General features: G+C 41.2%; 1 protein-coding gene across 9 annotated transcripts in view; it reads right to left on the bottom strand.

The window, feature by feature from the left end:
* Nucleotides 1-902: 902 nt before the first annotated feature.
* The window catches only part of TSC22D1 (TSC22 domain family member 1), a 145,433-nt gene continuing 129,694 nt past the window's right edge, over nt 903-16,641 (bottom strand). For 6 of the 9 annotated variants that reach the window (XM_074988250.1, XM_074988292.1, XM_074988299.1 and 3 more), the window contains 2 exons: nt 3,819-3,870; nt 903-2,262 (listed from right to left, as the gene is read on the bottom strand). In XM_074988250.1, the coding sequence (XP_074844351.1) occupies nt 2,008-2,262; nt 3,819-3,870 (307 nt within the window). In that variant the 3' untranslated portion in view covers nt 903-2,007. Of the gene's footprint in view, nt 2,263-2,634; nt 2,930-3,818; nt 3,871-4,289; nt 5,251-16,641 lie in introns of those variants that run through there. The other 3 variants (XM_074988282.1, XM_074988318.1, XR_012644556.1) reach the window with 3 other exon arrangements.

Here is a 16,641-nt window from a genome sequence, read left to right as displayed (position 1 = left end):
TTTTCCACTTCTTGCAGGTCCAGGCATCTTCATCTAGTATATGCACTTTTTATTACTAGCCTGACTTTACAGTTTACACCAACAATCGTAGTTTTGGGAAAAGTGAAAATATGTTTATCCATCACCAGCAGTGCTGAACAACATGCTAGTGGATTGTGTGTCTAGGCTTGTAATTCTTCATTACAATTTTACTATTGATGCTGTATTCAAAGCTTGCATCATCCTATTTCACAACAGAAATCAGCAGAGTGGGAAATGAACTGTTAAGAGTGAAAGAGTGAGGAATTCTTAGACACTTCACAGCACATTCTAAAATGACTCAGAGCTCTAACCAGTACCTAGAGTTAAAGGCAATGTTTCTGGAAGCTACAGCAGCTATTTCATTTCTAACATGGTCAAATGGTTCTGAGCTGCTGCCTTGCATGGGAATGCCTAGTTCCACATGAGGAGGTACAGTTTGTTGCTAAGGAACCACTGCTGTCTGAAGTGTACAGGTTCATTGCTATTCAGAGGGCAGATTCCCATACTCTTGCACTAACTACTAGAGGGGGGTAGAAAGGCACTCAGCACTTCCTAAGAACTGGTCAACACCTCACAAAATTGGAATTTAAGAGGGAGCATTTCTCTGACATGAAAGTTCCTTTTACATGCTATATTGCTTATTCCATTTTAGGGCTTCCATCCCCCAAAACATAGTATTCTTCCCTACCTCTTCAAAGTCATTTTATATGGCAACTATATTTTTAATTTTTCACTTTTAAAAATGGATACCATAAATTAAAAAAAAAATTAATACAGAAATCTTTGCCCAAAAACGAACCTAATGAAGTTACACTGAAAGGTTGCACTAAAGTCTGTTGAAATTCTTAACGATTAACTTTACAATATACAAACTATTATTTATCAATATCTTATGCTTTATTGAGGGTTGACAAGTGCAACAGTTAAATACATCGACGTGTTACAACTGTTTAGATAACATGCACAAAAAACATATGCATACTACTATACAGAACATATGCAAAAGTCCACACTGGGAAACCCATTTTTAATTATTTTGCTAGCAGGGTTTGGTAATTTTCTGAAGTGTTTTTTTCTGTTTTAAACCAAACTACAATGAACAAAGATTTACTTCAAATATTCAGCAGCCAGAGAAATTCAGAAATTACACAAACAGCATAACTGCCAAATTCTGATGAGCTGCATTGGTGTATTCTTATTCATATAGCATTAAAAAATCCTATCCAAACTTCATCAGATCAGCCAATGAAACAACTAAATTTCAATCTGTACAACCTAAAGAGTAGTTACAATTTTCTATTTTACAAAGTAATTACACTAAATACACAAATATACATTAGGCAAATAACCTTCATTGTAATTATCCTACATCCCAACTGTCACCTACCTTCTCTCTAATACAGCTTTATGCACCTGTCCACGGCTTCATTAAATATTGCAAGCATATTTGCACTTAAGGTTTCAGGTGACAGTTTAGTGTTGAACACTGAATTTACCTTTCCCCCTTTTCCTCTCAGATCCTATGAATCAGTCTTGTCTTTGGATCTCAACTGGACGTGGGCTATTGATCCATCATCACTTTACTCCAATCTATTTCTTCATGTTTTCATGCTTGCATCAGTAATAGAAGTGGAAGAATGGAAAATTAAAAAAAACAAAACAAAACAAAACAAGCAAGCATACAACTCCATTTCTTTGCCATTTGCAGAAGATGCTCAAGTCCCCACTGCATTTGTGCTAATTCTCTGGGAATTTTTTCTAATTCACCAAATTGAAAAATAAGAACTCTTTTTGTCAAAAAAAGGGCAGATGAGTGCTTAATACTGCAAAAAAAATCTTGTGATAGTGCATGTAGCGCAGAGTCCTTCAGTCTGGCCTGCAGAATGCAATGAAATGGATGAGTGGCGGCTGTGGCTGATTTCCACTTGTCCTTTCTTGTCTGGGTAGTCCAGAGCATACTGGCTAGGAAGGCCAGGGCACTGGAAACTATGCTGAAGGTCCTGAGCCCTGTGATGCTGGCTGGGCAGGCTGTTGTGTTGTCCCTTGTGGCTGAGAAGAAGGTGGGGACCCAGTCTGCAGCTGTGCTTGGAACTGGGCAAGTTGTTCTGGGCTGGCCAATGTTTTCAGTAGAGTATTTTCCTGCTCCAGCTGGGAGTTCTTCTCAATCAGCTCTTTGATTTGCTCTTTGAGGACCTCAACTTCCTCCCTCACAGCATACATCAAATGGCTCTTCACCAGATCCTGAAACATAAAAGAGAAAATGCAGATCAGGCAAGAAATCTAGCTTTAAGGACAGGGATACCACTCTGCTCAGCCTAAGAAACAATAATCCAACCCCAACTAAGGCAAGGAGCAGATGGGGATGCAGCTCTGAAGAGGCAAAGTGGATGGGCAGGAGAAATCTCCCTTCATTTACTAGTGTGTTGAGATTAACATGCAGAGCTAGAGTCTGTACTCCCTTGCATCAAGAACTGCCTCAAAAGAATGTGGGATGTCCACACACTGTATTAGATCAGTCTCGTTACAAACCTGAGCAAGAGTGCCTGGGCATTGGGGTCTGCTACTGCATCCCCTTCCCTTCCCACTTCTTAGAGCATCTGAATGCAAAAATACCATCTAATTGACTCAGGCCGGCGGGGAGGGGTTGTTTCTACATGAAGCCAGCCTGATCCGCCCCAATCCCCCGCCGCGGGTTGTCCTCCTCCACTTCACAGTCATCCAAGATCGCCAGCCGGCCCCGCACCAACGTGCGTCACACCGGATCTGGGATCAGTGCCCTGCCGTGGCTGGGAGGTCAGCGGGGTTCCCCCGATGAGAGATGCGGCTCCAGGTACTAGCCACGCTGCGTTCCCGCGGCCCGGCGCCGTGTGTTTGAGGCAGGACCCACCTCCCCTGCACCGACTGCTCTCCGCCCCCCGCGCCCAGCCTCCCCGCGGCTGGCTGCAGCTAGTTCTTCCAGCGCAGGTTGCCGCAGTTCCCTCCCTGCCTCCCTCCCTCCAGTGTTTCGTGACCGAGGGTGACGTCAAAGCGACCTGGGCCGACCACCCCTACGCGCCTCAGCCAATGAGCGACCGAGTTATTTATAGCCCGGAGTAAAAGGTTCGGAGTTTGCCTAGCAACAGTAGGCAGAGAATCCCGTGAGAACAGCTACAGGCACCGCTCCAATAACAAAGAGCAGCCCGAGCCAAGGCGGAAATGAAAAAACAGGAACAATTCGGCACCGGCACAGGGTTTGTGGGGTTCTCCTTCGGAGCGTTTTTTTTACCGGCTTCTTCCCCATCGCGCAACACAGCCCATTATTTGCACTGCGCTGCAGAGCGGCAGCCCAAGGGTGCAAGTTCCCAGCTCCAAAGCACTTCAATTCCCATGCCTGTTCGCCATGGAAGGTAAAGCAAGCAGCCGGTGATGCCCCGACTGGATCCATCAGTACACTGTGACTGGTCTCATTTTCCAGGGATAAACCAGCTGAGATGTTTGGGGGATTCTGGGGGAAAATATGGCAGTGGAAATATTTCAATCCCTTTCCCACACGGAATCGTGACCAATAGGTTTTTAAAAAGCAGGAACCAGAATGCGATGCCTTCAGTAATTTAAAGGCATCTATAGGGAAAGGTATGCATTGTTCGCATTTGGAAGCCTTTGATCAGCAGAGTATTAAAAACAAAAACACAAAAAAGCTTCACGATTAAGAAAAACGCCCATGCACGGGTTCAGTAGTACCCACACCACCTTGATAGTCTATTCACAACTCGCGCTTTAAACCCTGATTGCATTTTTATTTAACAATCGGTACATACCATCGCCTGCTCGATTTTGTTGTCAATAGCTACCACACTTGCACCCGAAGAGCTGAAAAGAGGGAAAATAAGTATCAGCAGCTGAATTATTGACATAAGACGTTGAATACTGAAAACTAGCTGGCTGAGAAATATACCCAGCACTGACTTAACACGGCTGTTTATGTCATCGGGATGCTTCAATGCAGTAAAACCACCTTCAACCGCCAGCTACAGCTGGATCAAAGATCCGGACATTTTCCCTAATAACCGCAAAGATGGAGCTTAATTACATAATGCGGTTAGAGCGATCCGTGTCCCGCAGATTCAGTCTTTCACCAGATAAATTGTCAAGCACACCACCCGTGCCACTGCAGCTTCCCAGTGCTGCCCAGTCCGAGGGACAAAGGAATCAGCCCCCTGGCATTCACCTGCATTACTGCAAATATACCAGCAAGGAAAAGAAGCGCATTTTATACCACAGCTATTTACCTACTGTCGAGTCTCAACGAAGAATTGTCGGTGCCCAGCAAGGACGACAAGAAAGAAATTGAAAAATGTCTTAGTTGATAAACTCCAAGATCCATTGCCACGGGTCTACATTGGGCATTCATGCAATTCCCAGCCAGATACACCCACCAAAAAGAAAAAAAAAAATAATGCCGAGATCCTCTGTTGCTCTACATTAATCTTAGTTTAGTCTCCGCCACGGGGGAGTGGTGGGAGGCTGGTCAGATAAAGCGGATTTTCAAAAGACCCCGGTCTGCGGCGGTAGGATCCTGGAAGATGCTGATCCCAGGCTGCGCAAAGAAATCTCCGAGGTCAGCTCTTCTATACTCAGCAGAAAACCTGAGGTTCCAGTCTATTGCATAATATATGCAAGGGAGGCAGTGCCTATTGGCTGGCGGGTCATTCGGAACCGCCCCCGCCCGAACGGCTTCTTTGCATCGCTTTAGCAGCAGTGAGCGAGGCACCAGCAATATCCAGTTGCCACTAACAGAAAACCTCTGGTCTGAAGGACCACACCCCCCCAGTGAGAACACAACGATTTGCAAGGAAGTGGGTGAGCGCCGAGCACAGCCCTGTGCAATGTGCAGAATCGGAGAGTTTGGGTGGCAAAAGCCGCGCAAAACAAAACGACCCAGTGTTCAACTAAAGCTCTGCCAGCACGTAAGACTATTCGCTCACAAGACGCACAGGGTGATCTTCTGTCTGCAGACAAACTACACATGCAAAGTTTAGCCTGGACAGAAACGATCGGATATAGCTGACGTTGGAACTCAACAACAATGTCGCTAGATTTAACGTTTAGCTATTTCAATGCCGCCACCTACTGGCACAACACGACACCTTCAGACTACTAAAGATGAACAGAACATGCACGATGGAGAGAGTCAGGAAATTTACAGCCTCAAGTGCCCCTCCTCATCAGGCGCCTCAGAATTTTGCTTAGTGAAACCACTTCCATTTTTTTTATTGCTATCCCATCAGCTTGCAGTTAATTGCCTTCGTAGAACACGAGGTTTTGAATCTAAAAGAACTATTTTAGTTAGCTCTTTAAAGTGCAAAATCTTTTTTTCCCCATATGAAGAGACAAAAGGATTTTTTTGATGGTGAAAAACCTTAGCCAGAAGCTGCTGACCTGGTAGTATAGTTTTAGGCATGAAAAATTTACACTCCTGGTTCCTGGACTAAACACCACAGTTTCACCTTAAAAGTACAATCCTGACACAATGTTAAGGCGTTCATATGTCTGCCACCACAGTACTTCAGTACATGTTGGCACAAGAAAAGAAAACTAGTAATTTGATATCTATTCTTGTGTGTTTATACGTAATATTGTTGAATAAATTAGTGAAAATAGTTTCAGCAGGAATCAAACTATAAATGAAAACCTACAGATCACTGTTCTGGCAAATTCCTAATATTTGTCTACACTTCATTCAAATAAAGATGGCTTCTGTGCCCCTTTTATAGCCTAAAGCAACCATTTTAAAATATTCAGCCATTGGGCGACTAAGAAAATACACACCATGAATCTCAAATTCTAGACAGGTGCTTTTTGACATTCTTATAACACAACACTGAAAATGTCTATCCCCTCTCTTTTCCAGACAAGGTAATACAACAGCTTCTTTTTAAAACTGTGTCATATACAAAAAGTGGTTTTTTTAAATTTTTTCATCTCAGTTAACCACAGGATATTTCAAAATGAAGATGTTAGAGATCCATTATATTATAAAACACAGTGGCTACGTCTACACTAGCCAAAAACTTCGAAATGGCCATGCAAATAGCCATTTCGAAGATTACTAATGAAGTGCTGAAATACATGTTCAGCGCCTCATTTGCACACAGGCAGCCGCGGCACTTTGAAATTGACATGGCTCGCCGCCGCATGGCTCATCCAGATGGGGCTCCTTTTCGAAAGGGCCCTGGCTACTTCAAAGTCCCCTTATTCCTATGAGCAGATGGGAATAAGGGGAATTCGAAGTAGCTGGGGTCCTTTCGAAAAGGAACCCCATCTGGGCGAACCACGTCAATTTCAAAGTGCTGCGGCTGCCCGCATGCTAATGAGGCGCTGAATATGTATTTCAGCACTTCATTAGTAAACTTCAAAATGGCCATTTCGAAGTTTTCGGCTAGTGTAGACATGGCCCGTGAGATTCAGGTCAAAATGTTAAATAGTGCCCTGTCTCCCTTAGCTATTTAAGGGGCCCAAATTATGAATTAGAACAATACAAAGCAATGCGCTTCCCTTAAAAAAATCATAAATTACAAAATATCACACATGATTTAAACCTACAGCACAGAAAAGCCAAAACTCTTTATCCTTCTGTAGTTGAACTTTAAATATAGACCCCTATGTCACTCCCACAAAATCAGCAGAGCTAGGAAACTAAGAAATAGTTTTATATTTAACTTCAGCATATCATCCTTGGTAAAGAGATTATTTTAGTCTTCTTGGTCTTTTGTGTTTTCATTCAGAAATGCTGTATCAGCAAAGTGGTGCAAATAAATTAGTCTTACTTATGGGGGGGGTTACATTTAAAACGCTGAATTTTGCACAAGTGTTTTTCCAACACCAAATCACATGCATTTCCTAGAATACAGAATTCCTACCTTACTTGTGTTACTTGAAAAATAGTCATTTCCCAAGCTTTTGTAATATTTCCCAGTTTCCCTGCACCTGCTGGCTATGTAATCCAGTCCAAATTATTTAGTATTTAAACACATCCATTAGGGTATATGTCTTGAACACCTCCTGAACTCCTCAACAGGCAAATTACATCAGTACCCTTAAATTCCTTTTATCTAAAGAAGTTATTATTCTTCTCTATTTGGTACTGGTCAGGCCACATCTTGAGTATTGTGTCCAGTTCCAGGCCCCCAGTATAGAAAGGATGAGGATGCATTGAAGCAGGCCCAGCAGAGGGCAACAAACATGATTAGGTATCTATGAGGAGCAGCTGAGAGACTTGGGCTTATTTAGTTTGCAGAAGAGATGAGTGAGGAGTGATAAGGTAGGAGCCTTCAACTTCCTGAGGGGTGCGCTCTAAAGAGGATGGAGAGAGACTTTTCAGTAGAGACTGATGGCAGAATAAGGAGAAAAGGTCTAGAATTACAGAGGGAGGTGCAGGCTGGATATTAGGAAAAACTATTTCACCAGGAAGGTAGTAAAGCACTGGAATACTTTACCTAGCTACAGAGATGGTGGAATCTCCATCCCTAGAGGTTTTTAAGTCCCGGCTAGACAAAGTCCTGGCTGGGATGATTTAGCTGGGGTTTATCCTACTCTAGGCAGGGGGCTGGACTAGATGACCTCTTGAGGACCCTTCCAGCCCTAGGATTCTATGATTCTTTGGCTGTTCAAAAGGTTACATGTCTCAGCAGCTGCAGCACAAACCAAGGTGAGTTATGTGTTTGTCACTCTAAAGTCAAAGCACTATGAAGGTCAGGTGGAAAGTGCAATCTTCAGGGGTACACCAGGTAGCCCCCTCTTCTTACATGACTATGATCCTACATCACCCTGACCCAGACACATGGTACTGGCTCACACTTTAATATGTGATCCAATTTAAATACATGTTCTCCACAGTTTTTAGGGTTTGTGCCCCCAAACTCTCAGATTGCCTCTCACAGTGCCAGTTAACTATGTAGGCCATAACTTGAAAGTCCAGTGGATCTAATTACAAGTTATTTGATGTAACTTGAACGTCTCTTGGCAGATGGCAGATCCACCCCCACCCCACCCCATCCCACCCCACTGAGGGGGGTTAAAATCTTTTCAAATTAGGTTTTCCTATAAAACCCACCTCAAGATGGCAAGCAACAAACATCAAAACACACGCGCCATGCTCGCCCTGGATGTGACAAGACAAAAAACAGACTGCAACCTTTCAGACTGATTTAGCTAATTGTAACTGGTTGTGCTTTGATTCAAGGGTCATGGGCACAGTCCAGTTAGATCAGTGTTCCAATCAGTAATGATTTCCTAAATTTTTAAGAGGTCTGTAAGCCTAAATGAGTCAGTTAACTGCATCTGGGTTCCAACATGCTGTCAGTATTGTGGCTGGGACTACATAAACCTGCTATCCTGTCCCCTGTATTTGGGGGGGTGGGGGGAGTGGATGGGGGTAGGCAGGGAAGCAATGTTAGAACACTGTCAGGACATAAGAACAGCTTCATTAGGTCAGACCAAAAGTTCCACCTAGTCCAGCACCCTGTCTTCTGCACTGGCCAGGGCCAGATGCTTTAGACAGAATGAGCATGACAATTATCAAGTGATCCATTTCCAGCTGCCCAGTCCCAGATTCTGTCAGTTGAAAGTTTAGGGACAGACGATGGAGCTGCATCCCTGACCATACTGACTAATAGTTAATGGCCCTGTCCTTCACGAACATATTCTTTTTTTGAATCCAGTTATATTTTCAGCCTTCACAACATCCCCTGGCAAGGAGTACCACAGATTGACTATGCCTTCTTACTTTTGTATTTTACTTGTGTAAATATGTTTAAATCTCCTACCTATTAATTTCATTAAGTGGCCCCACTTTTTTGTGTTATGTGATGGGGTAAATACATTCCTATTTATGATTTTATGGATCTTTATCATATTTCCTTTAGTCTTCTTTTCCAGGTTTAGTGTCCCCATCTCTTTTAACCTCTCCTTGCATAGCTTCTTCTGTATTTTTTCCAATTCCAACTTTAACATGGGCTGATCAGAACCATACTGAATATTTAAGTGTGGGTGCACTATGTGGGTGGCATTATATTTTTGGTCCTATCAGTCCCTTTCCAAATGGTCCTAAAATACTGTTAGCTTTTTTCACTGCAGCTACACACTTTGCAGATGTCTTCAGAGAACTCCCTAGGACAACTCCAGGATCTCTTTCTAGTGTAGTGATAGTGAATTTAATCTGTTACTTTGCTGCCCCGTTACTTAGTTTTCAGAGGTCCCTTTGTAACTCTTCACTATGATTTGGGCTCAACTATCATAAGTAATTTTGTATCATCTGCAAACTGCTCTCTCATTGCTCACATTCTTTTTCCAGTCATCCCACTTAATTTGACACTTTGCAGAGGGTTGTCTTTCTCCATTCCCGCCCCCCCCCAGCTTACTTTTAAAATGTTTATATTTATCCAATTCCTCAGTTTTTCTCTTAGTTCTGCTCCAGAAATTGAAGTGGGTCTTTCCCATGAAAACTCATTACCTAATAAATAATAATGTTGGTCTTTAAGGCCCCCCAGGAGTGCTTGCTTTGTTTTGTGAAGACACAGCAACATGGCTACCTCAGACTTTTTTTCCAGGTTATTTATGAATATGCTGAACAGCACTGTTGGCCAGTACAGAATGGCCAACTACAGATTCAAAGGATCCTGCTAAATACTACTTTCCATTTTGAAAACTGTCCGTTTACATCTTACTTTTGTTTGTTGTCTTTCAATCAGTTAGGCTATGTCTACACTAAAAGCATCTGTCTACAGAAATTACTGTTGGAAGAGATGGTCTGACAAAACTTCTGGTGACAGATTGCGTCTATACCTAAAAGTGGATCGATCTTTTGATCTACTTTGTCAAAGTCCGCCCCGCCCCAAGCATCTACATAGCTTTGTCAACAGTTTCTGTCAATAAAACATTTTGTGTGTAGATGTGCCACAAGTTTTGTTGACAAAACCCAAGTTTTGTCTACAAAACTCTAGTATAGATGTAGCCTGATCAATGAGTGGACTTTCCCCTCTTATTGTGAGTGCTTCAAAGTTTTTGAGGAGGACACTGTCAAAAGCTTTCTGAAACTCCAATAGCTGCCCCTACTGCATCACCCTTTTTCATGTTTGTTGACTGCTTTAAAGAATTATAATTAATTGAAGCAGCATGATCTCTCTTTACATAAGCCAGGCTTACTCTTCCCCCCAACATATTGTAATCACCTGTGTCTGATGATTGCATTCTTTCCTATAGTTTCAATCAGTTTGCTTGGTACTGAAGTCAGGCTTACCAGCCTGTAATTGTAAGGATTGCATCTGAAGCCATTTAAAAAAAAGTGTTATATTAGATATCTTCCAGATATCTAGTCCATAGCTGTTTTAAGCATCAGATACACATTACAGAGCAGTACTGCAATTTCATATCTGAGTTCCCACAAAACTCTTGGTGATTTATTACTGTTTAATTCATCAATTTGTTCCAAAATCTCGTCTGCTGACACCTCAATCTGGGACAATTCAGATTTGTCACCTAAAGCCAGCAGCTCAGTAGATGCTCAAAGGGGCACTGCAACGTTTTTGTAGCGTGGATGGTGAGAGCCATTGAACCAAAACTATGAATTCTGTATACAATGGAAATCATTTTGAGCATGGGGATGTGGCAGCACCCCGAGCACTGCATGCAAATGGGCTACTTGAGATGAGCTATCCAGTAACTCTTCAGAGTTTTGCTTATGTGTTTTGTTTTTGTAAGTTTCATTCTCTTTTCCCCCTCTAAGTCATTTTCATGTAAATATACAGAAGAGCTTTCCCACCACTAACCTTGATTTGGTTCCCCCACTCCTGTGTCTAAAAACACTCAGCATTTAATATATTAACATTTTCAAAACAAGACAATTCAAAATAAGAGCAAAAAAATTCTCAAACTTATTTCTTCCTCTGTTTGGGGATTCTACCCTCACTATTCCTTTTTTGAGTTTCTCCCAACAACCGTGTATTTTTATCATTTGCATAACGGTAGTACATAGTGCTATACTGGACAGTATGGACTCTACTGGAATTGTACATTAGATATAGCCCTTCCCCACAAAAATTACGAAGCTGAGCCCCCAATTCTGGACATCCATATATTAAATATTTTACACCCACAAATTCAACGGCACTACTCAAACATGTCATACTATTCTTGTGTAAAAGAATCTGTAGTATCAATGGCTATTTTCTGTCCTACTTAAACCAGGAAACTACAAAAAGATTCACACATGCACAAGGTCCACCCACATAGAGCTCATTGCACAAATGTATCCGCCTTCAGAAGCTGAAGTTTGTAAAACACTGCAGACATGGTATAAATAAAACACTGAATAAATAAAGTAACAGAACACAGAGATGTATTTTGCGGATGAAGAATAGTCCAAGTACAACCCTAACCAAGTAGCTGATATGCATGCTCTGATCTTTATATACAGAGACGAATTAACTATCTTAACAAGGGCAAATTGTTCCATAGCTGAAAAGATTGTTTGGCAAACTACTTTTTGCAAGTCTTCTAATTTTGTTTCTCATATTAAAAATTACCGCATCTCAATAATACTTAACTCTTAAACTTCTCATCTTCAACACAGATAAAATATTTGCAGAAACTCATGTAGATCCTGTATCCTATTTTAGGTTCAGTTTGTTTCAATATGCTTTTTAAATGAAGTTCCTGATGGTTTTTCCACTTCCCTTGGGCTTGTGATTTAATCTTTCAAATGCCTAAACAGCTCCTCTCTTTAGAAAGATTTCAAAAAGAAGTATCTCCCAAATTTGACACAAATCCTAAGTCATGTCTACGCTATAAAACACTAGAAAAAACAATCATTCCAGGGCCTGTTATGACATGGTAGTGCCCTGCCATGATAAAAAGAAAATGTTGAAATACAATTAAAATTTTGCTCTGCCACAAATGTATTAAGAACCAACTGCATTGTAACCATATTGGTGGTGCAATGAAATAATGATTGTGCAGAAACTGGGTCCCACAAAACATTTGGCTTTATTGCTTCAGAGAGAATTTTACTGCAGATTACACTGAACTGGACTTGGGGGGGCATAAGTAGTAATATGTTGTCTTAAATAAATTCAAAACCATATATTCTTTGGAGGGTGTGTGCAATGATTGACAGAAATCTACAAAACTTTAATTACCAACACTGAAATCTTGAACCCAGATAACTGCCACTGTGTTAAATGAGGACAGTTTTACTCAGCCAGTTTTACTCAGATTCCATTTGGTCCCATTAAAGGGGATGTCTTTTGAATAGTGTCTCCTGACTTAACCATGAATTTCACGTACTTTAAAGATGGAAAAGACCATCATCATCTAAACTGACCCAGGCCATAGACTTTCAGTGAGTAATTCCCATACCTAGCCCAATAGCCTGTGGATGAACTACATCTTTTCCAAAAAGCCACAGGCTCTTGATTGAAGCACTCCAAGCCACTGAAAATTTACCACAAACCTTGGCAATTTGTTCCAAAAGGTTAAATTGAATCTTATTTTTAGTTTGAACTTGTCTGGCTTCAACTTCCATACAATGTATCTTGTTGTGTTTGCCTGTTAAAGAGCCCATGAGTACCAGATATTGCTATAGCATTACTAGCAGTGAAACAATTTAAAGCTATGGTTAGATTGCACATGAATTTCTGTTGCTTCCCTGGGGCTTGACTGAAGCTGGGAGGAGCTGCCCCCTCTCCCCCACTCCAGTGGAGTGGTGAGCAGGGCTTGGGAGGTGGACTGGGCCGGGGCCCCATGGGGCTGAGCCAGGGCCAGGATTTTGAGCTGTGCTTAACTCATGTTTATGTGAGTTAGGCACAACAACTCGAAATCGCGCATTTCAAGGGTTTACTGTATTGACTTCCTTAATGCCAAAGGAGACATCTTAGAGTAGAAACCGCTCATGCTACAGAATCCTTCCAGTCTCTAAAAAGTAGACAAGTAAAGCTCAGAAAATCTGCAATGTTAAACAAAGGAAATGACTGGAGTATTTCTGGCAACACTAGGGACATTGTAGGTTAACCAGCAAGGGTTGGAGCTTGCTCAGCAAGGACAGGAAGTTGCTTGAGCCCTGCAGGGCCACTACAGGTAAGGGGTGCTCCACCACTGCTGGAGCAACCCCCACCTGCAGTGACCAGGTGGAGGACAACACCGGGAAGTCTGCCCCCCTCCTTATCCTCTGGCCATGGCACACTGAGGATGGGGGGGCTGCTCCAGCCCAGTTGGAGTGTCCTTGTCCGCTGCGCGCCTGGGTGACACAAACTCCAGCTGGGCAGGAGCAGCCCCAGTCCCCAGCCCTACCCCCCACCCCAGCTGGGCGAACAGTAGGTTTACCTATTGTTTAACGGGATTTTACATCCCTAGATTACACCTGCCATGACAAAAGAACCAAAAACAATCAGGGGAGCAGCAGTGAGATCACATGCATTTGAACAGCACAAATGATCTTATATTAGAATGCAGCTCTCAACACTGATCCATTCTGATTGGCCAGCCTGGCCTTGGTGGTGGTCACAGTCACAAATACCACCCAGCTGTGCGTGGCTGGCACATCATCACCCAGCTAAAAAATAAGAAAGCCTGACATACGTTACCTGCTCCCATCCCGTCACCCACTCCCCTGTCCATTTTCTACTGCGTCCCCATTTCTTCACTTTCCCTCTAATCTGATTTCTCTTTTTACTATTCCCTAAAAAGTTAGTGGGCGTCTTGAATTGGCTCCTAACCTATTTTAAATTAATTTCAAAGGAGCCCTGACTTTTATCTAATTGAGCTGTTCATTAGTTCTAGCAGTTTCTCTTTGATGGGCAGTTCCCTCTTCAGACTCACTTTTAAAATTAAGCCTATAATTATGAAATTGCTTTAAAAGCCAAGTCAAAGCTTCTAGGCATTGACTCAAAGCCCATTGCAGTCTACCAGAATCCTTCCACTGAATAAAACAGGCTTTGGAGATCTGACCACTACTACAATTCTTAGGGAAAGGTTCATAGGATCCTGAGGAAGAGAAAATGAAAGAACAGGTGAACAAAGTAGGGCAAAGGGAAATTGCCATCCCTTGCCCTAATTAAGTCAAGTGTCTTGGGATTAACTTTATTTTGTAAAACCATATGCAGGGAAAACAAAATCGGGAATATTCAACATGACCCCATTTTGTCAGAAATCAATGTTAAATAAATTCCATAGTGACAATCTATTCAGAACCTTTTCTCTACTATGTGCTATCCCTTCATTCTGAAGTATGTAATGTTATTAGGGAATGCTGTGTCAAACAAGACCCACTACTTTAAGACTAAAAGCCCACGTTAAAATTGAGGCAGTCTGTCAAGAACATTAAGCCATGTCCAACGGGTGCATTAGCAAATCTGTGCGCACACATCTCATGTGTTGTAAAAACATATTGCTTTCAGTCTTGTGCTTCAGAATGACTCCCAGAGTATTCACTCATAGCCTAATGCCACATCAGTAGGTACAGTTGTATGTAAAACAACCCAATGGTAATGCAACATTAAGGTTTTGCAAAAGTTAAAATATGCTAAAGTGCAGGCTGGACAGACAAAGCAATAGGTCTGCCTAAAAAAGCAGAGTTTAAAAAAACCGTTTATATTTATTTCCATTTCATTCTAGTGCATATACTTCATAATAAAGTGCTAATTGGAGTAATCATCTAAAACAAGAAGTTCTGTGGCACCTTACAGAGGAACACACTTAAATTCCTTAGTCTATAAGGTAACAGAGAGGTAGCCATGTTAGTCCGTACTCCAACAAAACAAAACAGCAGAAACATAGCATTTTAAAGACTAACAAAATGATTTATTTGGTGATGAGCTTTCATGAGACAGATCCATTTATTCAGATAAATTTCATTTCCAATACAGACTGACTTATACAAGTACAGAGGACCAAAAAGAAAAAAAAGGCAAAGTATAAGGTGTTACAGGACTTGTTGTTTTTGCAGACACAGACTCACATGGCTACCCCTCTGATACTTGGCATAATCAGACCATTTGAGTGCTTAGCCATACAGCTTTGATGTTGCAGGAATCTAATATTTACATTTAATATTTTAGGACCTTCTTAAGAAAATAAAGGTTCAGGACACCAGTCTCCACTCCAGCTAAGGTGCACTCTGTGCTGATGAGATTTTAAATTGAGACAAATTAAAATGATTGACTAGCTCAGAAGGAAAATTTGAGCTACTGTTATTTTAGATTAAATTTTAACTAAACAAATTCTATTTTCAAAATGAGACTAATGGTACACTAATTTATTTTAATTTTAGGTAAAAAACAACCTCTGACAAGGATATTGGTACTACATACAAATTGCCAAGAATTATCACTGATAATTTGCTGAATTATATTTATAATTTTCACAAATATTTAAGTTTAAGATATTTTTCAATTGTTATCTAGTTAAAATTTTTACAGTTGCAGGAAATCATACAGAGTCAGAATTATTTAATGATGTTAGATTCGAGATTCAAACAGTTAAACCACTTAAACACCAATTAACTTTCCATGTCAGAATTTACAAATATTCTTAAATCAGACCAAGCTCCAGAACAGTAATTTGCTTATTTTGCCTATCTGTAAATTTCAGTCAACTTAATTTTAAATGTGTGTATAACAATAAAAATGCCGTAGAAAAGCCTGAAGTGCACAATAAATATTTCTTCTGTTTTGGATGAGAACACACATGTAGTTCAATGTTATCATTTTCTCCACTGGCACTTCAGGACAATGTTAGACAGCAGAATCTGCTGCTAGATGTTTTTTAAAAAATTGCCAGGTCCAGATAATTTGCATCTGAGAGTTTTAGAAGAGCTAGCTCATGAAGTATTGCACTTAAATGTTATTTTTGGTAAGTCTTGGAACCCAGTTCCAGAAGACTGGAACAATTTTTATAGTGGGAATGCGGAGAGCAACTGACAATCCTGAATATAGTGGAAACCACTTTAAGCAAGCACCCCTCACCTCCCTCGCACTTCTAGTTCCATCACCTATTGTCCGGGAGAAAGCTAACGAGCCAGCATTTAAAGAGGGTAGGGTAAACAGGATGACCTGTGCAATTACAGGTTTGCTAATCAGACATCAATCCCAGGCAAGAAAACAGAGCATCCTATATGGCAGTGGCTCTTCAGCAGGGGTATATGTAATCCTTGGGGTACACAGAGGACTTCTAGGGAGTAAATCAACTTATTTAAATATTTATCTCCTTTCCAGTAACCCAAAAATTACTAGCAAAGTCAGCACAAGCTAAAGTTTCATACAGACAATTACCTGCTTATACTGCTCTATGTAATATACAATGAAACACAGTACAGTATTTATATTCAATCCATTTATTTTATATAACAAAATGAAAAAGTAAACAATTTGTCACTAATAGTGTGGCATGACACTGCTGTATTTTTAGGTCTGCTTTTGTAAGTAACTTGTTTCTGTATGAGCTGAAACTTGGGATACCCAGAACATAGACTCATACCAGGGGTACAATAATCTGGAAGGTTGAGAGCTGCTGTTATATGACACTCCAAATTAAAAGAGGGAAATACAGCTAATGCAAATCAACCTGGATTTATGATGTTTGCGATGAGAT

The sequence above is a fragment of the Carettochelys insculpta genome, chromosome 1 (genome assembly GCF_033958435.1).
Source record: "Carettochelys insculpta isolate YL-2023 chromosome 1, ASM3395843v1, whole genome shotgun sequence".
NCBI lineage: Eukaryota > Metazoa > Chordata > Testudines > Carettochelyidae > Carettochelys > Carettochelys insculpta.
This window is presented reverse-complemented; position numbering and strand designations above follow the sequence as displayed.